Source organism: Syzygium oleosum, unplaced genomic scaffold (genome assembly GCF_021117445.2).
Source record: "Syzygium oleosum isolate NSW1041296 unplaced genomic scaffold, Sole_v2.1 Sole_v2.03, whole genome shotgun sequence".
Classification (NCBI taxonomy): domain Eukaryota; kingdom Viridiplantae; phylum Streptophyta; class Magnoliopsida; order Myrtales; family Myrtaceae; genus Syzygium; species Syzygium oleosum.
In genome coordinates this window covers 753,018-776,747 of record NW_026607487.1, presented here as the reverse complement: position 1 = coordinate 776,747, position 23,730 = coordinate 753,018, and the positions used below count along the sequence as shown (strand labels likewise).

At 41.0% G+C, this 23,730-nt stretch overlaps 4 protein-coding genes across 8 annotated transcripts; 1 reads left to right on the top strand and 3 right to left on the bottom strand.

Annotated features, from left to right (window-relative positions):
- The first annotated feature begins 1,692 nt into the window (after positions 1 to 1,692).
- LOC115678014 (serine/threonine-protein kinase haspin homolog) lies at positions 1,693 to 7,228 on the top strand. 2 transcript variants are annotated; one of them, XM_030601287.2, is made up of 14 exons: positions 1,693 to 1,913; positions 2,043 to 2,123; positions 2,539 to 2,629; positions 2,795 to 3,339; positions 3,724 to 3,847; positions 4,143 to 4,252; positions 4,607 to 4,718; positions 4,964 to 5,056; positions 5,139 to 5,200; positions 5,285 to 5,415; positions 5,511 to 5,581; positions 5,650 to 5,702; positions 6,353 to 6,419; positions 6,864 to 7,228. In XM_030601287.2, exons 1-14 carry the CDS (start codon positions 1,738 to 1,740, stop codon positions 6,987 to 6,989), a joined length of 1,842 nt encoding a protein of 613 aa, XP_030457147.1. In that variant the 5' UTR covers positions 1,693 to 1,737; the 3' UTR covers positions 6,990 to 7,228. The 2 variants fall into 2 exon arrangements, with proteins under 2 accessions (XP_030457147.1, XP_056165933.1); XM_056309958.1 differs by lacking the exons at positions 1,693 to 1,913; positions 2,043 to 2,123 and having other exon boundaries at positions 2,544 to 2,673.
- Positions 7,229 to 8,095: 867 nt separating this feature from the next.
- LOC115678168 (universal stress protein A-like protein) lies at positions 8,096 to 10,176 on the bottom strand. The gene is made up of 4 exons (XM_030601496.2): positions 9,856 to 10,176; positions 9,641 to 9,747; positions 9,417 to 9,535; positions 8,096 to 8,396 (listed from the first exon to the last, which is right to left on the bottom strand). Exons 1-4 carry the CDS (start codon positions 10,031 to 10,033, stop codon positions 8,303 to 8,305), a joined length of 498 nt encoding a protein of 165 aa, XP_030457356.1. The 5' UTR covers positions 10,034 to 10,176; the 3' UTR covers positions 8,096 to 8,302.
- Positions 10,177 to 14,394: 4,218 nt separating this feature from the next.
- On the bottom strand, positions 14,395 to 18,186 carry LOC115677982 (nuclear envelope-associated protein 2-like). 3 transcript variants are annotated; one of them, XM_056309247.1, is made up of 5 exons: positions 17,425 to 18,186; positions 17,182 to 17,285; positions 15,513 to 15,974; positions 15,149 to 15,250; positions 14,395 to 14,807 (listed from the first exon to the last, which is right to left on the bottom strand). In XM_056309247.1, exons 1-5 carry the CDS (start codon positions 17,609 to 17,611, stop codon positions 14,628 to 14,630), a joined length of 1,035 nt encoding a protein of 344 aa, XP_056165222.1. In that variant the 5' UTR covers positions 17,612 to 18,186; the 3' UTR covers positions 14,395 to 14,627. The 3 variants fall into 3 exon arrangements, with proteins under 3 accessions (XP_056165222.1, XP_056165223.1, XP_056165224.1); XM_056309248.1 differs by having other exon boundaries at positions 14,395 to 14,801; XM_056309249.1 differs by having other exon boundaries at positions 15,513 to 15,965.
- Positions 18,187 to 20,725: 2,539 nt separating this feature from the next.
- LOC115678140 (probable L-cysteine desulfhydrase, chloroplastic) lies at positions 20,726 to 23,723 on the bottom strand. Of its 2 annotated transcripts, none has more exons than XM_056309842.1 (2): positions 22,101 to 23,723; positions 20,726 to 21,059 (listed from the first exon to the last, which is right to left on the bottom strand). In XM_056309842.1, exon 1 carries the CDS (start codon positions 23,455 to 23,457, stop codon positions 22,105 to 22,107), a length of 1,353 nt encoding a protein of 450 aa, XP_056165817.1. In that variant the 5' UTR covers positions 23,458 to 23,723; the 3' UTR covers positions 20,726 to 21,059; positions 22,101 to 22,104. The 2 variants fall into 2 exon arrangements, with proteins under 2 accessions (XP_056165817.1, XP_030457313.1); XM_030601453.2 differs by having other exon boundaries at positions 20,726 to 21,090; positions 22,101 to 23,722.
- Between the last annotated feature and the right edge of the window lie 7 nt (positions 23,724 to 23,730).

Below are 23,730 nucleotides of genomic sequence, written 5' to 3'. Positions count from 1 at the left end.
CGAAAGAATACGGTCCAAAAATCACCGCGTCGAAGTGCTTTTTTCGCTCCTTCTAAGGGTCCTTGCACGGGTTAAGGAACTTAGAAATGGTAAAGAAAAGGAGTGAGCAAACCACTAGTCAGCAAGCGGTACTTAATTCCCAGTGGTATTGAACACCCATCGTGCACAAACATTGTTTTCCCTAAAACTTCCAACAAAGAGAGCGAAGACAAAACATTCGTAACAATAAACTAAAATTTGTGTTCACAACATAGCCAGGAAAGCTTCACATCCTATGAGAGAAGCATTAATTGGACGCCAAACTTACATGCTAGCTAATCTCGACTGAAACTCTAGCGAGCGAGGCTCCATTTTTCGTGCCAAAATGTCCATTATGGATCGACTAAAAGGTCACGCAAGCACCATATTTGCCGCTATGAATAGAGCAACAAGACAGTTCGCTCTGCAAATTTTGGCTAATCACATCTTTATACCGAACTCCGTTTTAAATGAGTCTTACATCAAAAGAAAGGTCTTTCGAAATACTTAGGGCCCGTTTGGTAACGTGCCAAATAGTGAAAATTTCTATTCTTTTGTTCCCAGAAATAGTTTGGGAACAGAAATGCGTTTGGTAAACTTTTTGTTCCTCGGCACATTTTTGCGAAAATTTGTGCCGAGAAACGGTTTTGGAAGAGAAACAAGAAGTAAAAAAAGTTGCTTCTTGTTTCTCGCACAATTTTGAGAATCAGTTTTTTTTCTTCTTTTCTTTTTTTCTTTTCTTATTTTGTGGTGTTGTTCTTGGTCGAGCCGCGGGCCGGCGACGGCGTCCGCCACGCCTCGTGGCCTGGCGAGGGCGAGGCCGGACCCTCGCCGCTGGCGAGGCGGCCTCGCCCGCATCGAGCGAGGCCGAGCGTCGCCGTCGGTCGCGACGGCGAGTCGGCCGCTGAGAGCGGCGAGGCTCGGCCTCGCCAGACGGCGAGGCCGAGCCTCGCCGTCGCGACCCACGGCGAGGTCGGCCGCCGTGGGTCGCGACGGCGAGGCTCGGCCTCGCCGATCCGGGCGAGGCCGAGCCTCGCCGTCTCCCGGGCGAGGCCGCCTCGCCCGAGCGGCGAGGGTCCGCCTCGCCCTCGTCTGGCGAGGGCGACCCTCGCTCGCCGGCGGCCGGCGAGGTCCGTGACGCCCTCGCCGGCCTCGGGCGTGGCGGCGACCGCGACACGGCCATGGCCAAAGAAGAAATAAAAAGAAAAAAAAATTTAAACAATTCAAAATATTATTAAAATATTATTTGGGAACGTAAATTTTTGTAGTTACTACAAACGCATTTCGTTCTTTTCTACTCTAGGAATAGAAATTTTGGACATTTATCAAACGCCTTCAAATACTCGAAATTGTTTCCAGCAGTAATCAAAAAAATCATTTCGTTCGTAAATAGGCCCACACGAATGGTATTCATGCGCACCCTTAAAGATCCAAAGCTCCAAAGCTCCTTCAACCCATTGAGAGGCCCCGCCCGCTAGAGGCATGGACTGGCCGAGGCCCGGCCCATTGAGAGGCCCATTCCGGGCTGGTCTGCTCGGCAGTGCCCGGCCCGGCCCATTTTCCAACCTCTCTGATCTCGAGGGAAGTCCCCGATCGCACTCTCCCGCTCAACATCGCAGCACATTCAAACCTCCCTCCATCTCTCTCTCTCTCTCTCTCTCTCTCTCTCTCTCTCTCTCTCTCTCTCTCTCTCTCTCTCTCTCTCTGCGGTCGGTGCTGATGAGTTCCGGAGCAGCAGGTCGGAGCAGCGCCGATCTCTGGTCGGAGATCGCGGCCGTCGACGAAGGAGAAGAGCAGGAGCGGTTGCGGCAGCAGCAGCAGCAGGGGCCCGGGAAACAGGCGGTTTACCGGAGGAGGAAGCAGGAGAGAGTCGGTAAGCAGAATGTGGCGACTGGGTAAGCCGAAATTTTTTCATTTTTTGGTTCGGGCTTCTTTCGTCCGTTTGTCTCTGATGGAGTTGGTAACATGGGCTTCTGCTGTTTTTTACTTTTCTCTCTTGTGTATCTTCCTTGTGCGGGTTGCAGCAAGAACGTGGTCAATGTGGCCCGGGTGAGTTTCGCGGGGAATGGCAAGCGGGTCAGTTGGAACCGTTCGCTTTCCACCAGGTTGGCTTCGTTTCCGTGGTCCCCGTGTTAAATTTTTTACTCGCTTTTGGGTTCGTGTGCTTCTTGTGGTCGATTGATGTTTTAGTAGGTGGGCGCGAAATGGGTGAAGTCCACATTCTTGTAAAACATTGTTGTCTGACTTCTTATCGGCTTAGCTTCCGTGGTTATATGGTCATCCATTCACATGTTGCATAATCTCAAGGCTTTGAATTTCCTTTGATGGAAGTTTTTGACCAATTGTGCGGCGCATTGTGATTCTGACCCATAAGAAAAGATGAGTGCATTATGAAGATCTAGCAGCAGACTTCTTTCCACCATCTGTCCCACGTTGAAGTAGAAAATGCAATTGTCTCCGTGATTATCTTGTCTCGAAATTTTGGTCATCTTGCTTACAATTTAATTTTGTGTTTGCAAGAGGGCGAACGAGTATAGCTGTCACTGCTTGTGTAGATCATCGTCCTGAACAGAAGCATGCCAGAAGGAAAGCGAAACCTCCTCTTCCAAAAGTATGATTTCAATGTTGTCTATTGCATCACGTGGAATTCTCAAGGTTTCTTTCAAAGCAATATTTGTCTGTTCTTCGTATTCTGGCCTCCAAAATTTTGTGTATCAGATAGCTTGTCAACCTAAGGTCCTTCATTCTGGTAATTTGCATGTCATGATCTTTGCAGGCAAAGGTCGTGCATAGTTTCGAAAAGGAAAGGTCATACTTTCAAGAGGTTGATGCATTCGATTTGTTAGAGGAGAGCCCCTCTCCCAAGAAGTCTGCTACTTGGGTTGTTGGCAATCAAACTGAAAGTTTTGTCATACCTCACTTGTCATCTAGGCTAGAGAAATGGTTGATATCAAAGAAACTGAATCATGGTTGTGGACCTTCAAGCACACTCTCAAAGATATTAGAAACCCCAGCCATGTTCTCAGGGGCGACGTTGGAGACGCCTAGTGGATCTTTATTGCAGATCAATTCCAGTATGTGCCCAAGTTTGATTTGTAAGAATGATCTTGAAAGGCATGGTCATTCTCAGCTTGGCAAACAGGAATTGAAGGATGTCACTGATGAAAGTTGTAAAGATTTAGAAGCTGCTGTTAGGAAGCTGTCTCTGACTTCAACTTGTGATACATCTGATGGTGATAACTGGAACCCATTTGCTGCACTGCTTGCCGTTTGTGGGCAGACAGCTCCTTCAAATCTTGTGGATGTGTTCTCTAAATTTTGGTGAGTCTTTGACTGTAAACTTAATTCATATTGCAGTGCACAGATGTTTTCACTCTCTCTTAAAGATGCATTTAAAAAGCTAGTGTGATGGGAAGAAATAAAGGACCAAAAGTAAAACTTCAATTTTATATAAATGCAAGAGGTTGAGTTTAAAGCTTGTTGCATCAAGTTGCCATGAAATTGCAGATCAATCTAGTTTGGTTATATGATAGAAAAAAAATGGCCACTTTGGATAAAATGGTACTAAATGAGACTATGTTGAGGGACTTTCTCAACAGTGAATTAATTTACCTTTCTAGCTATAATTCTTTATTTGTTTGTGCCCGTCTTTGAACTTTGCACTGGTTTTGTTCAGCCTACTGACAGAGCACTTCCTCTATACAGTGCCCCCGATAATATTATCAAAATTGGTGAGGGTACATTTGGGGAAGCCTTCAAGGCTGGTAATTATGTGTGCAAGGTGGTTCCCATAGATGGCGACTTGCGAGTTAATGGTGAAGTCCAGAAGGTAATTATTGTAATCAACTATCATGTTTGTATGAGCTCATTGGAAAGTCACTTCCATCAGCTTTCCTATTTTCATGCTATTTACGAATCAAGCTCAAATTAGTAGACTGATTCTTAGGGTTAGAAGAATATATGACCTATTGTTGCATATTAAATCCTTTTGTACAGCATTTACTAATGACTAATGAGTTTGTCTCTTCTTAGCCTCCTATCTTCCCATTTCTGATCTAATATCTGTGCTTTCATGGGTACAATGGAGTGTTTTGAGTGACAGACTCAATTTTGGTGTTCACCAGAGATCAGAAGAATTGCTTGAGGAGGCTGTACTTTCTCAAACTCTCAACAGATTAAGAGAGTGCAAGGACGATGCTGATAATGCATGCACAACATTCATACAGACAATAGAGTATGTCATCCATCTGATATCTTTCAGTTCTGTCAATTTGTTTGTAAGCCAGCCTTATAGATGGAAATAACAAGACGCAAGTGATTCTTTTCTGTTTTCAATATGGTGCTGAGAGATGATGTGCTCGCTAGTCCTTGCAAAGGTCCTCCTTGTATGATTTAAGCATGTTGCTGATCTAAGTTATGTTAAGTCCTGTGATAGTGACTGCCTGACCTAGTTTATAGGAGAGAGCATTTGGTGGCTATAACTATAAAAATGCTTTCAGGTAGATTGGCCTGTATTGAATTCATGCTTGCTTTTCAATACTTTGAGAGATTGTATTATGAGCTATATTTCATGATCTTCCTTTCACAGTCTGAGGCTTTGCCAAGGTCCATATGATGTGGAATTGATCCGAGCATGGGAAGATTGGGATGAAAAAAATGGTTCAGAAAATGATCATCCCAAGGCATTTCCAGAGAAACAGGTTTTGTACTTTTATTCTGCTTCTGTTTCTGTTAAAAGATGACCTTATTTTCTCGCTTTTTACTCAACACCCCTAGTGATTTTCTTTGACTTGCTTTCCGTAGTTGTGCTCTACAGTTATGATCATGAGCATAGATATTTATTTGACACCGCAATTAATTTCTGATTAAAAGTTTGTATTAATGCTGACACCTATTGTGATTGTGCTCCCATTTCTCCTGACATATGCTTACAAATTACCTTTAGTGCTACATGGTGTTTGTCCTTGAACATGGGGGCAAGGATCTTGAGAGCTTTGTGCTATTGAACTTTGATGAAGCACGAAGTCTACTTGTTCAGGTAAATCATGAAGCACTTGCACTTTTTAGTGGTTGGTATGGTTAATTCAATAAGTGATCCTTTTTCCACCAAAAAATTGTAGGTTACTGCTGCCCTGGCTGTGGCTGAAGCTGCATACGAATTTGAGCACCGTGATTTGCACTGGTTCATCTATAATGTGATTTATAACTTTTATTGCATATTTCTGTTTATCTTTAATTGCTTATTAAATATGTGAATTTGTGACAGGGGGAATATCCTATTAAGCCGGAATGATTCTAGGATGCTGAAGTTCACGCTTGAAGGAAGGCATATTAATGTCAAGACTTTTGGATTGTGCATATCCATAATTGATTTCACGCTTTCTAGAATTAATACTGGTTGGCATCTTATCTATTACCTAATTTATGTCAATTCTATGATGGTTTATATACATCTAACCCAGCACACTGATAATAGCATTCCGTATCTACAGGCCAAGATATACTCTTTCTGGATCTATCCTCAGATCCTTATCTCTTTAAAGGTCCAAAAGGAGATAAACAAGTAAGATAACATATGGTTTCCCTTGAGATACTAAATATTTATGCCTCCTAACTTTTGGGCTTGTACAGTCTGAAACCTATCGAAAGATGAAAGAAGTGACAGAAGATTACTGGGAAGGAAGGTACTACTTCTGTTGCCTGCACTGAGAAGTAATTGATCCTACATATGATTAGCAAACATGTGTGATTGTTCCTGGAAAATTATGAGATTTATGGCTCCATATTCTAAACTAATCTGGACATTACTCATTGAATTATGCTGTCTAGAACTGCTAAATGGATTAGAGAAATACTTTCTAATTCTTCTAGCTGAAAACAAGAATGTATGATTTCTCAAGTTGACTAATGGAAACCCAACGTGACTTATTTGTACAAAGAGTGTGGACTTTAAGATTTGAATATGCCTGACTTATGAAGCATTTATTTTGTCGACAGTAAACCTTCATATTTTGACACATTTGGCAGATAGCTTGGTTTGTGCTTCTCAGCTTTTCGGTAGTGAAGTAATCTTACGTTTATTTTGAGCTGTTACGTCTTGATTTTTCTTTTTATTTTTAAGTCTTAAAAGATAGTCATAGGCTCATAGCTACTTCATTGGTTCGTTTACATATATAAGCACGTATTGATTTACGCACATAAATGTATTTCTCTCTTGCACTTGCTTATCCAGTGTTCACTACTTGTTTCTCATACTCTAGATTCATATTGTTGAAGGGGCTTGTATATTATAGCTGGAGGTTCATTTTGATGATTGAGTCATTTCTCTTTACAGCTTCCCAAAAACGAACGTGCTATGGTTGGTGTATTTGATTGATATATTACTATTGAAGAAATCATTTGTAAGTGCTTGCTCCCTTTTATGAAACCATTTCTAAGTGCTCCACAAAAATTCTCTTTATATGCATATCCATGTCTTGAAATAAAAGTTATATGTCTTTTAGTCTTTTGATTTCCCTAGATGATAATGGTGTTACGTTGTTCCGTTTTTTTCTCTCCATAGCCAAATCTGATATTGCTCCTCTGGAGTTTTGAGAGGATAATTTGAACATGGGCTATATGTTAACTGGATTTCTTTTTCTCTTTTCAATATTTACTGATTACAAATGACTGTTTAGATAGATTTATCCTTCTATGAAGGCTCATGACACTCTGGCTTTAATGATCCTCTTAGCTTCTACCTTCTTCATTGTAATGGCGGTTCTTGGGAGTGTTTATAGTTCTGCATGCTTATTATGTTTACGATACCAAGGACACATTTTTATTGATTATCGAATATTTCCCAGGAACGTTCTTCAAAGGACGAAAGAGAGCTGCGATCCTTGAAGAAGCATTTAGACAAGTATGGTTCAGCCAAAGAAGCAATTTCTGATCCATTTTTTGCCGATCTGTTCGTTGACAGTGTAGTGTGAATGGAGAATTTGCCAGCAGTTTATTTGTGAAATGGGTATTTATTACGTGTATAAATCCATAGAAAATGCCTGTGATTGCTCATATAGAAACGTGGAGTGGTACATTACGGGGTCTTCGTGTAACTTTTACGAGAACCGGGTTGAGTTCAGGTAGGTTTTTCAGTAGGGTATGCTATGTTATCTAATGTATGTTCATACTTTTGCCAAAAAGCGTGGATCGTTTTGGAGTTGTCACGGAATTGAGAGTCATTTGACATTTGGTGCGTGATCATGTCGTTGCTTTGGCACTTGAAAAAGGGTCATATGAATGGGTACAAAGAATGGAAAGAGGAAGTTATGGCATAAGTGAGTAGTATGGTCGTCGGGTTACTTCTTTTATATTGCAGTATTGGCTTGTAACAAGATTGAAAAAAAAGCATTGCCCTCTTTTAGGACTTCTCATGTTGTGGCAATCTCCAACCATTGCCCTTCTATATGAATTCGCCTGCCGCCTCTTCTGTTTATTCGTTGCAATTGATCAGCATTGCTCGGAAAAATGAACTTCTTTGGCTTATCTAAATCTGTCCCCCTTTCTTGGACGGAAAATTTATGGGAAAAATTGTTCAAGAAGTCTTAAATTTATTGTATCAAGGCCAATTTAGTTCTAAACTTTTCAATTGTGTCAATTTAGCCATAAACCTTTTGATGATTTGTCAATTTAGTTTTAAACTTTTCAATTGTGTCAATTGTGTTAATTTAATCCTAAACCTTTTAATAATTTGTCAATTTAGTTTTAAATTGTTTGACAATTTGCCAATGTAGTCCTTTCGGCTAAATATTTAAATAATAGGTTTTGAATTGAATCGGCAAATCTTTAAAAGGTTTAGCACTAAATTGACAAAAAAAAAATGTATAGGACTAAATTGGCAAATCGTCAAAAGATTTATAATCCAATTGGCACAATTGAAAGGTTTAGGGTTGAATTGGCTACCATATAACAGGTTCAAGACTTTTCCCTTTTCTCCAAGTCTCTACAATTTTCCAAATGAAGAAGAAGCTTGGGTTTCCCAATCACAGGGGGTTCTCAAGTAACATGCTGCTCAATGCTTATTAGGCCAAGCACCATATCCATTTTGATGTTCAAATTCTATTGACAAAAACACCGGTCCATTTACAAGTCATAAGACTCGTGAAGAATATGCATATGTACACAAATCCTTGGCAGGACCCGAGACGCACTTGGCCAATGTGGGAATGAATATATACAACAAAACTTGTCAAAGCGCTCCAAGAAAACATAGGACTAGGACACAAACACAAGTATAGATTGAGTTTTAGTTACTTTTGCTGGGTTTGGGCCTCTTCACTACCAGCACAGGACACTTGACATTATGAGCACAGTGATGGCTCACACTCCCCAGAAAGGCCCTGCCACATTTCACCAATCTCAATTGAGTATCCATACAAAAAATACAATCTGGCCACATATAGAAGTAGAGCAATTACAATGAAAACCAAACCTTCTTACTTCCTCTCATTCTATTAATACCAATAAATCATTGAATTGTCAACCAAACACCCAGAGACTTCTCGATTGCCCACGTATAGGCAAGGCCCACCTTCAACTGGGGTGAGCAACCGGACTGATTTTCATCTAATTTATTTTTAGGCTTAAAAACCAAGCGAGACACCGGGAATTAGAAAAAAAAAATAGATATGTTAGAGATGGGTTTCAAATCCAGGAGTTTAGGAAATTCATCAATATCACGAAAAATCCCAAACTGATACACATATAACAAATTTACCCTAAAAAACTTCAAACTAGTACATCTGTGACAATTTTACCCTCCGTTAGTTTCTGTTAAATTTTACCATCAAATTTTCAAGTTGGATGACATGCGGCAGTTGATGGGTGTAACGATTTGGGGTTTTAATCTCCGTTTGTCACAGGTGTACAAATTTGTAATTTTTCGTGATGTTAATCAAATTTAACAGAGGGTAAATTTGTCACAAATGTACCAGTTTGAGGTTTTTGGTGGTCAAAAAATTAGTTTATGGTAAATTTATTACATGTGTACCAGTTTGGAGTTTTTTATAGACAAAAAATTAGTTTTTGGTAAATTTGTCATAGATGTATTAGTTTGAGGTTTTTCATAATATTAACCCATCGTCGTATTAACCCATCAATATACCACAAATTGTTTAAGTGACAGCTTTTTTTTTCAAACAATAGTCAACTTCGGCTTGGCTATCGAATGCTAACATAGTAGGTTCTGGATTCATGGTGTGAAACCGATTCACCATAGAACCATTTGCCCATATTTTCAACGCTAGCATTATCTCGAGCTAAGGCTACATATTACATGTCTTCCTTCCAAATTGATTAATTATTAGAGTCGATATTAGGAATTTTGAGTAACTAAACAAGATGAGCAATATTTGAAGTACCTCTTGATAAGGCCATAACCATGGCTTCCCATGACCAGAACATCAGGCACCAACTCCTGTGCCACATGGCAGATCACGTCTCTTGCATCCCCGTTCTCAACTCGCGTCTCCACCGCAACCTGTCCCTCAACAACAGCAGCCACACCCAGGTCAACCATCTGCGGTATATCCCTAGATACATCGCTTCTTGAAATTTAGAAATATATGCTTCCATAAGAACTCACCTCACCAAAATCATGGCAGATCTTCTTAGCTTTAGCCATAACGCAGTCGGCCATTTCGTTGTTGTACCTCTCTATGGCGGCCACCATGTCTGAAGAAAGCATGTACCCTGAAAACAGAACACGAAAGAGATATAGAATTTTCAAGCCACTCTATATCTTCAAGAGATGGTCTCGACAGCAAAAGAAGAAGACCCATCTTGACCTTTGGTTTTTACCTGTGCCATCGAGGCCTATGTAGGCAGAACGAAGGGGCTTTGCGTGAAGGAGGACGAGGGTGTCTTTGGAGTTCTCAGAGACGACGTTCTCGAGACACCATGACAAGGCGTGCATGCTCTCCTCGCTCTCGTCCACAGCCACCAGTATCTTCCTCTCTTTCCCTACCGTCTCAGCCATCCCCCCTCTCAAGAAAGACAGACAAACCAAGAAAACAAGAAAACGTTTTCTCTCTGTTGGGTACGATGTAGGAACAAAACGACGAATATGATGATATATATTGGCTTGGTGTTGTGAAGGGGCTTTTTCAGTTTCGACGGTCAATGGTTTTCATTTCTGAAGACAGTGGGCTCTTCTGTTTTCAATTTGAAGACTGCGAATGAGCAAAGAATGATAATTCAGAAGCTGACCGTTATTTGGTTTTTTAATCTTTTCTTGCTAGGAAATTATGATGGATAAGCCCCACTGACTTGTCTTGAGGACGTTGACCTTCCATGCTGGTTAACCTGATGACACCAGAATTTGGATTTATTGGACCAATCTGTTTTGTCTTTCTCTCTTTTCCTGTGGGAACCCATTCAAGATTGGATGGCATTATGATTTGTTCTGGTTAGGTAGTCTTTGCGTGGCTGGTGGAAACTACCGAAGTAAGGCAAAATGGTGTGCTGCACGTCGAACTTAGTCTAAATCTTGCTACACAAGATTTAGACTAAGTATTTCTAGCAAAAAAAAAAAGATTTAGACTAAGTAAAAATCAAAAGGAAAGAGTCAATTCAGATACCATCTTATCCAAATTAGTGAATCTTCTTTTTTCCCCTTGATTATTATGATATGTGTCGTAACTCCTTTAGGAGAAAGACACCAGAAATGTCAGAAGTTGTGTACAACGTTTACTTTAGTGCGAAAAGTTTTCGCCTAATCACTTAAATGCTTCTAGTGAGAAATTCTGGCCAAAATAAGTACGTGGCATTTATAATTAAAAGTTTAATATGATGTGACATTTTAAAAAAAAAAAGTTCACGTGGACAATCCTACGTGGCTTAGTGAAGTAAAACAACGTCACACATCTCTGAGGAAAATGACGTCGCACCATCAAGAACAAAATGGGGCTCGGGGTCACTGTTGTTCAAGCAATTCGAAGAAGCAATTCCTCCGTCGTCGTTCACTCACCATCATTGTCGTCGCTCACCGTTGCTCATTCAATCGCTATCTTCGCTTGCCGTCGCTCACGTGCCATCTCTGTCACTCTCACTTCGTTAGGTTTGTCATCTTCTCTCGTTGGCTCAATTGGCTGGAAAAATTAGGGCTCAGGCTTGGGCAAAATTAGGGCTCGCAATAGTGAAGTTACAATTGTGGGGAGCTCAATTTGTTTAATCAATTCGGTACTGACTTTGTTGCTTTCTGTCCATTAAACTGCACAGGTTGCTCAAGTTGCTGAATGTGAGGCACCACATTGAACAAGAGGGGCTCTTGGCAAAGGGATCATGCAATATGGATATGGACTTTATACAGCCTTCAAAATTGGAACAACTATTTTAAATGTGAGTTTTGTAGGTCTCGTGCATTTTATTTATGGTATTTGACTTTGTTGATAATATGGTTATGTTGTTGTAACCTTAGAGAAGTTTGAAGGTTCGCTAGACAAGGCCCTTGCCTCTAGCTGGTTGCCGAAGTCCGGCGTCTGGCTGGAGGAAGATGGAAAGAAAGAAAAACTAAATTCAAAAATTCAAAAAATATATTAAAAATTGGCCATGTCACATTGGACAGGCGGCGTCCATATCAGCGCTATCCGGCCAAAATTGACCGGATGGATTGAATCGGCATAAATGCAAAATTTTTAGGACTTAATTGGCCAAAAAAAAAGTTTGGGACTGAATTGACACAATTGCAATAGGTATATGACTTTGTTGGTAATTTTTCTTCTATTTATCCATTGCGATTGATCACCACTGCTTGGAAAAATGAACTTTCTTGGCTAATCTAAATCCGTCGCCCTTTCTAGGATGGAAAATCTATGTCATATCAAATATATCCACGGCTGTGTGTTAGTTCTCCGCTAAGGTGCCAATTAAAACTAATGTGGCTGTCTTGTAAGGCTGATGTGGCTCCACCTCAGCTCTATAGTTCAAAAGCATTTAACGATTGAAAAATCATCAGAGATGAGAGAGAGAGAGAGAGAGAGAGAGAGAGAGAGAGAGAGAGAGAGAGAGAGAGTCCGGGTCAAGGTCTGCACGAACCTCATCCAAAGAGGCGATCAGCGTGGTCCTTCATTTGAAAAGCTGGTAATTTGCATGCCATGATCTTTACAGGCGAAGGCCGTGTAATCTTTAAGCTAATTCGCATGTCATGATCTTTGCAGGTGAAGGTCGTGTATTCTTTAGGCTTCGAATAGGCGAGGTGACGCGTTCAAGCCGTTAGAGGAGAGCTGCTCGCCAAAGAAGCCCGATACCCGGGTTTCTGGCAATCAAACCGACAGCTTTACCTCACGCTAGAGAATATCAAAGAAACTAAAATCTTGGTTGTGGACCTTCAAGCACACTCTCAAAGATATTAGAAACTCCGGCTACGCCCGATGGTTGTTTATTGCAGATTAATTCAAGCATGTGAGTGCCCAAATTTGATTTGTAAGAATGGTCTTTCATGGTCCTTCTCAGCTTAGCAAACTGGAACTGAAGGATGTCACTGATGAGAGCTGTAAAGATCCAGAAGCTGCTGTTAGGAAGCTGTCTCTGACTTCGACCTGTGATACATCCGATCCGATGGTGATCGCCGGCACCCCATTTGCTGCGCTGCTTGCAGTTTGCGGGCGGACGGCTCCTTCCAATCTTGCGAACGTGTCCTCTAAATTCTGGTGAGTCTTTTGACTAGAAATATAATTCATACCGCTGTGCACAAATCCTTCACTTTCACTTGAAGAAGCATTTAAAAAGCTAGTGTGATCGGATGAAACAATGGGCCAAAAGGAAAACTTCAATTTCAGATAACAGCAAGAGGTTGAGTTCAAAATGTTTTGCATCAACTTGCTATGACATTGCAGATCGATCTGGTTTTATTAAGTGTAGAAATGAAACTATGTTGATGGCAACTTTGGATAAAATAATACAAAATGAGACAATTTTGAGGAGCATTTTATAGCATTAGCTGAATAAGTTCACCATTCTTGTTTTAATTATATTGCATTTGTTCTGGAGTTTGAACTTTGCTATTTCTTTGTGAGATGGAAATTAATTGCGTGTATAAATATATATAGATGTAATTTAGTCATGTAGAAAGTGGTATATTACAGTGTCTTCTTGTAACTGGTATAAGGACCTGCTTGGATATTAATTACGTGTATGAATATTTAGAAAATGTAGGCTATGTTATTAAAGTTTTTTTTTGGCCAGAAAGCATGGATCGTTTGATTCAATAGGCCGAACGCAAACGGAAACCTACTATGTAAGTTTTTTAATAAAATTCTTAAGAAATTAGTACTTTGGCATTCAAAGTTACTAGAATTTGATTTTATGAAAATTACATCTAGTGTTGATAAATTACTTAATATTTAGAGACTTTAGTATTAACTAAATTACTTTTAGAAAAAGTTATTCACTACGTGTAAAATTATTGACCATAAAAAGAAAAAAACTTATGTTTGTAATTGAGAAATTAGAAATCAACATGGTAAAAATTAGGGTTGATAGCACGAAAAACCCAAAGCCGGTACATCTGTGACAATTTTACCCTCCGTTAGTTTTTGTTAAATTTTACTTTCAAATTTCTGAGCTGGATGACATGTGGCAATTGGATGGTGTACTAATTTGGGGTTTCACCCTCCATTTGTAATAGGTGTACCAATTTTGTGATTTTTCGTAGTTTGGATTTTTTAGTGATAAAAAAATTAGTTTGGGAGAAATTTTTCACAAATGTACTAGTTTTGGATTTTTCGTGGTATTAACCCAAATAAAAATTATTTGCGAATATATACTGCAATTTATTTGAGATGTTCAAAGGTTACTATCTAATTTCGGGTGGATTTTAACTTTTTTTAACTTTTGAAATCACTGTAAAAATCTAGTAAATTATTAATCTTTTGTGAGAGCAATCTTACTTTCTTAATCAAGAAAATTACAAACAAATGTGGAAGATTACATGAGCTAAGACGTTCTCTGGATGCTAGATGCTAAGCGTTGTCCACTGGAAGAGAAGGGAAAAAGCAAGCCATCCATTGATGAGAAACCCCACACAATGCATGAGCTCTTTCCATCTGCATATCTCAGCAAACCATCAAGGGGGAGTGCATGGAAAAGAAGAAAGAAAGGGTCAGGAAGTTAGTCACTGGAAAACTTGCAGTTTCTTGACAAGTTGAAGTGGCAGGAGAAGAGTCGAACTTGAAGGCAACCACTTGTGATTTGAATTGGGGCGGTGCAGTTTCCATGGCAACCTTTTATATTTTCATAGCAGGCGCGTTATATTAAGATTGCCCTCCGCCGCCGGCTCTTCTGTTTAGCTGTTGCAATTGATCAGCACTGCTTGGGAAAATATGAGAGAGACAGAGAGTCGGGGTCCGGACCGGACAAGCCTTAACCATTAGCACAACCAAATTTGCAATTCGTCTGTGTGTGGATCGCTCGCACGATCCAAAGAGATGATCGACGTCCTATAATACTTGATGTGAACTACAAAAAAATGCATTGGCCAGTGCCGCAAGCAAATGAGCAAACTAGCACCTGTTATATCCTTTTCCAACTTTTGATTTTGCCTTTCTACAAGTGTACTCTTGTTGTGACAATTTCTACCGCTTTGAGAAAACTACCAGGATCAACATGGACATGGAAACCACTATCTTGAAGCTAGGGGACTCCCAGAAGTTCTGTTTGCCGTTACCGCTTGGACCGCTCTTTTGGTGCAGCTCCACTGTTAATTGCTCCTTGAGTTCTTTGAGAGCTTTGTCTCTCCGATCTCCCATCTGTTGCTAGTACAAAAAATGAATAAACACGCAGCTAAATCCGAATGGTGGTGGTGAGAGGTCGAAAAATGTCCCTAAATCGATCATATGCGATGAACAAGAAAAGGTCGCTGAGTAAGAAGTTTGTACAAATTTTTTGGCTAGTCGAGTTGGACAAATCTGCATAAAAATGTAACGTGGCATGGCAACCGGACCAAGATGTCTTAAATAAATGATGCATTAGATAGACAACGACACGGATTTACTCTAAGAGTGTCGCAGACAAGAATTTAAAAAATTCGTGAAAGCTGAAAAGGCCATTGCCGATGACTCAAACTACCTTGCATAAAAGGGTTTGGGCAAATTACCCGTTGAAGTTTCCGCGTCTGGGAACGGGATTCCTGGAGACAGAATTCCAGCTTCACCACCCGCTTCTTCAGTTCCTGATCCACTCTCCGCTGCTTCTCCAACTATTTCACAATCACATCAAGTACACAAATAAAACCTCCATTATGTACTGAACAGGCAAACTCCATTCTAGCATGTTTGCCCTGGACAAACTAGAGTTCAGCCAAACAATGCTCTCTCATGTTACTAACCTAGCATTTCCTGTACCGACTTTTAAGGACTAAGTAGAATCTTTCTTGAATCTTTAATAACATACGCCAACCACGATAACAGCAAAAGAGTAAACAAATGGAGAAACGTAAGCAAGTGAATACGATGCAACACCTGTGATTCCAACTCCTTCGCCTTGAGCTTCCAATGAGCGGACATGATCCTGATCTCGTCCCTGAGCTTTCCTATTTCTTCATCCTTAACCACCAAAAGTCTGTTAATATTCTCGATGTTCTTTGGGGATACCACATCTAGTATTTTTCTCAGTTCAGAGTCCTTGCTTAAGCCTGATTTAGCAAGAGCTTCCATAATATCACACTCAGTCTTCATAACTTCCTCTCTCAGTTGCTTTTGTGAGTACTCCCTCGCTTGAAGATCCTTCTGCAGGTTATTTAATTGCTCGCCAAACCTATTAACACGATCCTCATTCTCCTTTAAAGAACAGTTCTTCTCATCTAATTCTTTTAAGAGGGCGAGGCACTGAAGCTGCACTGATTGAGCTGATGCGGCACTAGCATCTGCAGTGGCTTGAGTGATCACGATCTGTGATTTAAGAGCATCCATTTCCTGGAGACACTGCATTTCAAGAAAACGTCAGATCAAGGACGATGCTGTCAATAAATTAAACCACAGCTAAAGAGTCTACTGTGTATACTTCAAACAACAATGTTCTGTAGAAGTGGAAAAGTTTGCTGAGCCATCCAATAGTCTGAAGGAAAAAAAAAAGGATCATCCAACGCAATTAAATCGACATCGAAACTTCTGAGGTTGATGAAGCACAATCAATTTTTTTGGCTTCCCCGGAAATCGGGGAACCTTTTTTTTTTCCTACAACATATGAGCACTTCTTCTTAGATGCATGTAAATATTCAGGGCATGCATCAGTTCAAAAATAGCAGTTACGTTACCAGTTCTACAGTAGATAGTAAGGCATATCGACTCATGCCAAGGTCTTTAGAATTAGAAGTTACAACCATGAAATCATCATATAAGCTCTTGTTCTGTTTGTTCAGGCACATCTAAGCTAGCTTCCACAATCCGCCAGAATCTCTCTGTCTCTCTCTCTCTCTCTCTCACTCACTCTCTCTCTCTCTCTCTCTCTCTCTCTCTCTCTCTAAATCAAGAAGAAAGGAAAGCCCAGCTGGTACATGGAGCTTTAAGCTATGATTTCTCGATGCAATACAAACCTTAGGTCAGGCCGTTGTGGCTGTCCCAGCTGAACATACTTACAATCCATTCAGAAAAATTCAAAGCATAAACTCATTTAAGATGGTGATGAATATTCAGCAGATATTTATATGCCAGAAAATTTCCAAGCACAGCAGGCTTTCTGTACTAAGCAATATGAAATGAAACCTCACCAAGAAAACAGGCTGTCACTACTTTAGAAATATCATATGAAATGTGACTTCATTTAAAAATTGTGCACCTTCCTTAGCCTTTTCAGCTCAATCATGTCAGTGCAAATAAATGTTTCATGAACAACTACCACGAGCAATCCAAAATGGTCATTTTTCCTTCATTGGGTTCCTCCAGAAATCAAAAGGTACCGCGCAAATGACCGTGAGATCGCAGACCGCAAACAGCATGACAGACAAATAAGCCATAATAACGAAAACAAATTGCATCACTTGCAATGACATAAGGGAGACATGCCTTCATTACCTTCTAAGAACATTAACCAGTAGTTAACAACAGATGTAATATCATGAGCAAGAATCCATCCACAAGCTAAATAACAACAGAAAGTAAAAATCAAAATAGGAGCTGTAATTACAGGGACCTTCTCAGAAGTAGAAGTCGAAGCCTGAAGCTCCCCATCCTTCTCCTCCAATGTTCTTTGTAATCCTATCACTTCCTCCTCCATCTCCCTCACCCTGCTCTCTGCTTCCTGTCAAAAAATAATTAGAAATCCAAAATTCAGAGAACACCCATCAATTCCAAATTCCCAATAAGCAGAACTAACACAAAACTTCACAAAAACAAGGAAATCATTTCGAGATCAGAGCTCCAGAGAAAATGATACTCGCCTGTCTTGAAAGGGCTTCCCTTGCAAATGATTGCTCTTGAAATGCGAGACGGCTTCGCACCTCTTGCAGCTCCGATGCCAAACAGAGCACGTTGCGCCTGAAACTCTGCTTCTTCTCATTCAAATCGCTCAAAAGTGGATCAAATCCGACACTCGAAACTTGGGATTCCTCGAACGTTGACATGAGAACCGAAACCTAGTCAAATCCTTCTCTTCCTCTCGCTGTTTGGTGCTGCAGAGCGTAGGTTAGATTGGCATGTGATGAGTTTGAGTTTGACCATGCAAAGAATAAAATATAGTAGACAAATATAAAGCTTCTCTCTCCTCTCCTCTTCCCTCTCTGTCTCTCTCTCTCTCTCCATAAGTTGCATGTGAACGTGAACGGTAGTTGGGTGTGCATTACATTCCCAGTTGCTTCCACGAAGCTCGAATGATGAAACGAAATTATACAGTGACAAAGACTAGGTACCAACTCGAGCCAAAAAATCACAGCACCGAGGGGAGTTTCACGTGATTTATCCTCGTATTAGCCATTTCCGTCTCCAAGAACCATCGATGCGGCCGAGTTTTACCAGCAAAACAGATTCCTATTCCCTCAAATCAAGAAACTGAAGCACGAACGCTCGTTTTCAACTCGCTTGAACTGCACGATGGACCGTATGCATGTGCAGACTCTACCAAGCTCTTTCCAGAGCTATCGAATACGATTTCGAACACCCATCATAAGATCACAAGACGGGAGAAAAACAGAAGCTTCCTCTCAATTCTTCTTGTTTTCTTTCTGGGTTCTGGCTCAGCACCAATAGCCAGAGCTTCATGAACAATCAAACACGAAAGCAAGGGAACCCAAAGAGAGAGAAATAGATATAGAGAGGGACCTGCCTGTGTTTGATCCCAATCAGGTGTCTCTGAGAATGAGATCAATAAGCACAAAAGAGACAAAAAGAGCTCTGCTTCATGGCAAAGCAGTTTGCATAAAGTCGAAGCCAGAGAGAGAATATCACCAGCTTGCCATTTAAGCTCATTTTCTTATGTGAGAGACAATTATTATGTTACCTTTGGTTATGAAATCATGGGGAATTCTGTCTTTTCTCTCTGTCTCTTGACCTTAGAAGAGACAGAGAGAGGGAGAGAATCTTAGTATGCTCTAGATTAATCTTATTTGAGTTGAAATATCCTATCATGTACATGATTACCTATGGGCTTTTGGCAATTTGGCCTTTAAATTTCACATCAAATGTGTATGCTCATGTGGAGGAAATTATTAGACTCTGACCATAAATGAAGTTGATGCGGGCTAGCATAGGTTCGACCGAGTCATATGACGTCAGATTGCCTTGGCACTACTTCAACTAGCGTCTTATTGAGAATAGCTGTTATGGCTCAAACCAAACATTTTATTATGAGTGTGGAGTTCTTATGATAATGTCGAGGGATTACAGATGTTGGTTGGCTCTTTTCACCATTTTGATTTTTCTGTTCGTTTCACGGGAAATAACTTCTAGGAATATATTTTCCGAATTTTCTAACGTTCGGTTCACGGAAAATAAACCAATCAAGAAAAACATTTTCCGCCAATGGAAAAAAAAACACCTTCAAATTGAGGAAAATTGAAATCATTTTCGCCTCTCTTTCTTTCACCATTCATTTTAATTATTTTAATTATTTTTTTCTTTTTTTAAATTCTAGTTTTTAATTATTATTTTATTTTTTTCCTTTTTCTTTTTTCTTCTTTTGGCGACCGACCACAAGTGAGCTCGTCCCTTGTCTGTGGCCGGTTGAGAAAAAGAAAGAAAAAAAAAAGAAAAAGAAAGAAAATAAGAAAACAAAGAACAGAAAGAATAAAAACATAAAAATGATCGAAAGGAGTACATGGAGGAAAATCAAACCGAATTTTCCCTGCCAAATGGCAGAAAATATTTTCCATTTCATTTTCAAGTTTCGATCAAACACAGAACATATTGTCATTTTTCTGGAAAATAACTTCATAGAAAATATTTTCCAGCAACGTCATATTTTATGCGAAACGAACGGAGCCTTGTTTATCAAACATGACCCCTCATAAAATTGAAAAAATATTGTAACTTCACTATATCACGTGAATGGATATCCAAAACAATCATGGTACCCACATTTAGATTCTTCCTTTGACGCAATAGAAATGAGTTAATTTCGAATGCAAAGTTGATCGAGATGTCTACTAATAAGGTTGATACATCGTGTCATAGCCGTACAAATTGACATATAAGATAAGTTTTTCGATTCGTAAGCGATGGTAATATCAAATGCGTTAAGTGCACTCGGAACCTCCGGTTCGGGCAAATGTCAATATCCAGATCTATAGCTTTGGCATTTTGAGGTTCTGTTGGAGCCCGAACGATGGCGGATCCATACATCGGTTCCCTTATCGTTTCCAATTGAACGATCGATTAACCCGATTATAGTCGCCCAATCTAAGATGGGTTTGATGGATCGGGTCGAATTTTTCGGCCTTTTCAATCCGGGCAAAAAAGAGTTCTCAATTCGCAATCCGACCCGAAAAAAAAACTGTGATGTTGCCCCAAAAACTTGATTCTTTTTTGTCATTGGAAGGGCAGGTTCATCAAATTCATCATATAAAAATTGACACCATGCGAACAAAACTAGTTTTTTAATTACATATGTCATGCTTTTCTCTTCTCCAAGAAGCAACATAGAAAGCACATTAGCGAATCACTCGTACCCAACTTTTCCTTTTCACCATCACCCACTAAAAGACTTCTCTTTTCATCAATTCACCACCATGGAAATAATCTATAAATGTCAACTCCTTTTCAACACCTTTTTGATTTAGGCCTATTAAGACATCCCATCCCTATCAGAAACACTCAACCAGGCACTAAAATCTATAAGCCCCAGTTAATTATGAACTAATCAGAGTTAATCAGGATCTGTCCACAGTGACTTTTACCCTCTTAACTTATACAGTTTGCCTCTATGGAATTTGTAAACCAGGAAACTTTCTGTGATGATGCTTGACAGAAAACAGAGAACATCTCTGCCTCTTCTAAACGGATTGAATCTCGAATCTCGCAGCAATACAGCTGAACAACAGCACACTCCAATGTTGAAATTAGTCACGGCAGCCAATTTTTAACGCATCTCAGAGCAGCAGCATCATAATAATCTCAGATTATTATGGATTTCAACATGGACACAATCCCAGGGGCTGGCACAAATGTAAAAAAGCTGGTTGCTGCTTTGACAATAGAACTTGCTTGGAAAGCAGCAATCATCAGCGCAGGCAAAAGGATGATCCTACCAAAAATAACAAGCTGTGGAGAATCAATACAGTAATAAACAAAAGCTTCAATCCACAGACTTTGTAGGCAGCTCCTGCCGACATAAGAACAGGTTCGTTTTTATTTATTTGCACAAAGGAGGATCGACAAAGCATTAAACAACCGAAGAAATTAGAAGAGCCCGTCATCAGCATCTCTCAATCTAACTGAGCCTGCAGTCAAGACCTTTCCTAAAAATCTAATTACAAAGGCGACGCACATCCTTTCAGTTCCTGATTCACGCAGACTTCTTGGAGTCCCATGGTAACTAAACCATGACAGCTGCCGACGGCATGCAAGCTGAGCTGAAAACTGCAGCTTTTATTATCAGAACACATTAAGGCTACAAGAAAACAAAAAAAGATCAGTCAAACTTTGGATCACCAGAGGTAACACGAGATACTTTAATTGCTATATCTACCGTATATGCCGAACCCAATGCACAAATACCACACCCACTTTATCGCCCTTCTCGCCTAGCCCCGAGGCCTTTTCTGTTTTGTTTACTTCTACAGCGCATAACTACCTTATAGTTGGAGAATGTTCCTCAGTAAAATCTCTCTATCCATTAAATAGTAAACAAACAACACTGTTGTTCAGCCACCGGAGTCCATAAAGCCACCTTGCTTAGGGCATGACAAATATGAAAACCAATGTATGACCATTGACAAAGCATAAGAACTGATACTGCCAATAGGGAAAAAAGGGAGCTTTCTTTACCCTAGCTCGCCGATTACGCTAGACAGAATTAAAACAGAATGCTTCTACCACCTGAACTGTACTTCCTACTGGCCATCAGAAGTGTAACTAGAACATAAGCCTCAAAGAAATACATCCGAAGCATGTCCTATTTGCCACTAAATTAAAATTTTCTGCAAGCCGAGGTCTCAAAAATCAAACCAGTTCCTATTACCTTTTCTGCACTGTTTGCTAGTTATTTGTCAGTTATTCTACTTCTAGAACTGGAGTTCTCAAATACCAACCAAGATTATAAGCATGCTTCTCAATTTGGCATCAAGCCAACTCAGAAAGGTACAGCAAGTTCTTATCCCATCCCACAATTGCATTTGCAGATACTTCTCATTAATATTAGATTTAAATGTGTAGTGAGGAGTTCTGTATTGGATGCAGTGCTCTGATTATTTATCATCAAAGTCTTCTGCAAGGGATCATCTTAACAAATGTTTCCCAATCACAATGGTCCAGACAGAAGACAAGATCCAACACTTTAAGAAAGTGCCACCGACTGTTTTCCATAGTTTCATGGAGAAAACTAACTTGCTGTTTGCTAAAGCAGGAAAAGAACAATAATAGCAAATACAAGTTTATCGTTGATGAATTCAAGGAGTTTACCCTATTAGTCATGAAGAAGCTTGCAAGTGAACTTATTGCCCACGAGTTTGTCAATCACATCTCTAAACTTGTGATAATCCTCTTCCTTATTGTAAACCTGATGCGAGATTCTAGCATACCCTGTAATTGGACCAACCTCTCCCTCTTTTGGAGATCGGTAATAAATCGGCACTTCAATACCAAAACTCTCCCTCAAATGGGCCCTCAACTTCAGAGTGTCTGCATAGCTCGATATCTCCAAACAAGCAGGCAACCCTACCATGATCATACTCCCACACATATCCGGTGGACAGCCGAGGTTTGTCCCCCACGCCTCCTCCAGCATCTCCCCCATTCTTACAACAGCTTCATGATTTCTCTTCTTAATCCCGTCAATACCGCCTTCGAACCTATTAACAAATTCCAAGACCGAAGGCACCACCAACTGAGCACTATAATCCCTCGTTCCGATCCAAGCACTTTCTATAGCCAACCCTTTACCATACTCATCGGACACAACCGGGTGATGCAAGTCCAACGATCCGGAAGACTTCCTACAGTACAAAAACGCGACCCCAGGCGGGCAGAAAAACCACTTGTGCAGATTGCTGGTGTAAAAATCAGCCCCAATTTCCTTCATATCCAGGTCAACGCACCCAATCCCATGAGCCGCATCTACGAAAACATGGTCAACCCCCTCCTGTCTACAAATCTTGACCAATTCCTTGACAGGAATCACCACACTCGGCATCGACGTGACGTGATCGATAACAGCCAACCTCACTTTGCTACCATCCACCTTCCCCCTCTCCAAGGCCGCCCTGAACTCAGACACAATCTCTTCCTTAGAGCTCACCGGGAACGGCAGCTGAACCTCGATCACCCGCCCGCCGGCGCGCGTCACGTACGCCTCCACCGACTTCTTGACCGCGCCGTACGCGTAGTGGAGCATGACCGCGACGTCGCCCTTCGCGAACCTCCCTTCCGCAAAACCCCAGGCGATCTGCTGGAGCACTATGGCGACGGCGGTCGTCGCGTTGTCGACGATCGAGATCTCGCCGACGTCCTCGGCATTGACGAGGTTCTTGATCACGCCCCTGGACTCCAGGATCCCCTGCTTGAGCACGTTGAAGTAGAAGTGGTCGGGCTGCCTCAGGAACCGGAGCTGCCACCGCTGCTGGGCGGCGACGACGGAAGCGGGGCAGGAGCCGAAGCTGCCGTTGTTGATGCGGGCGACGGAAGGGTCGTGGTGGGCGAACTCGGACTGGACCTCGGAATCCGTGATGAGGGCGGCGGCGAGTTTCGGCTTCTTGGGGACATGGGTCTTGTGGTCGCCGTTGGGGTGGAGGTGGTGGCGGTGGTTCTTGGGAGAGGCCATTGGTGGGTCGGCGAGGGTTCGGGGTTCTTGGTCTGGATCAAGAACAAGATCAAGAACAAGAACAAGAACAGGAGGAGGAGAGAGAAACCATGGGAAGGAGGGGATTGTCTTATGTTTGTGTTGCTGTTGTTGTTGCGTTGGGGGGGCTTTGTTCGGTTTATGTTATTGGGATGAGACAGAGAGAGAGAGAGAGAGAGATGACAACCGACGAGTAAGAGGGGATAGGGAGATTCCATAACCGAATAAGCAGAGTCAGCAGGCGCTATATCAGGC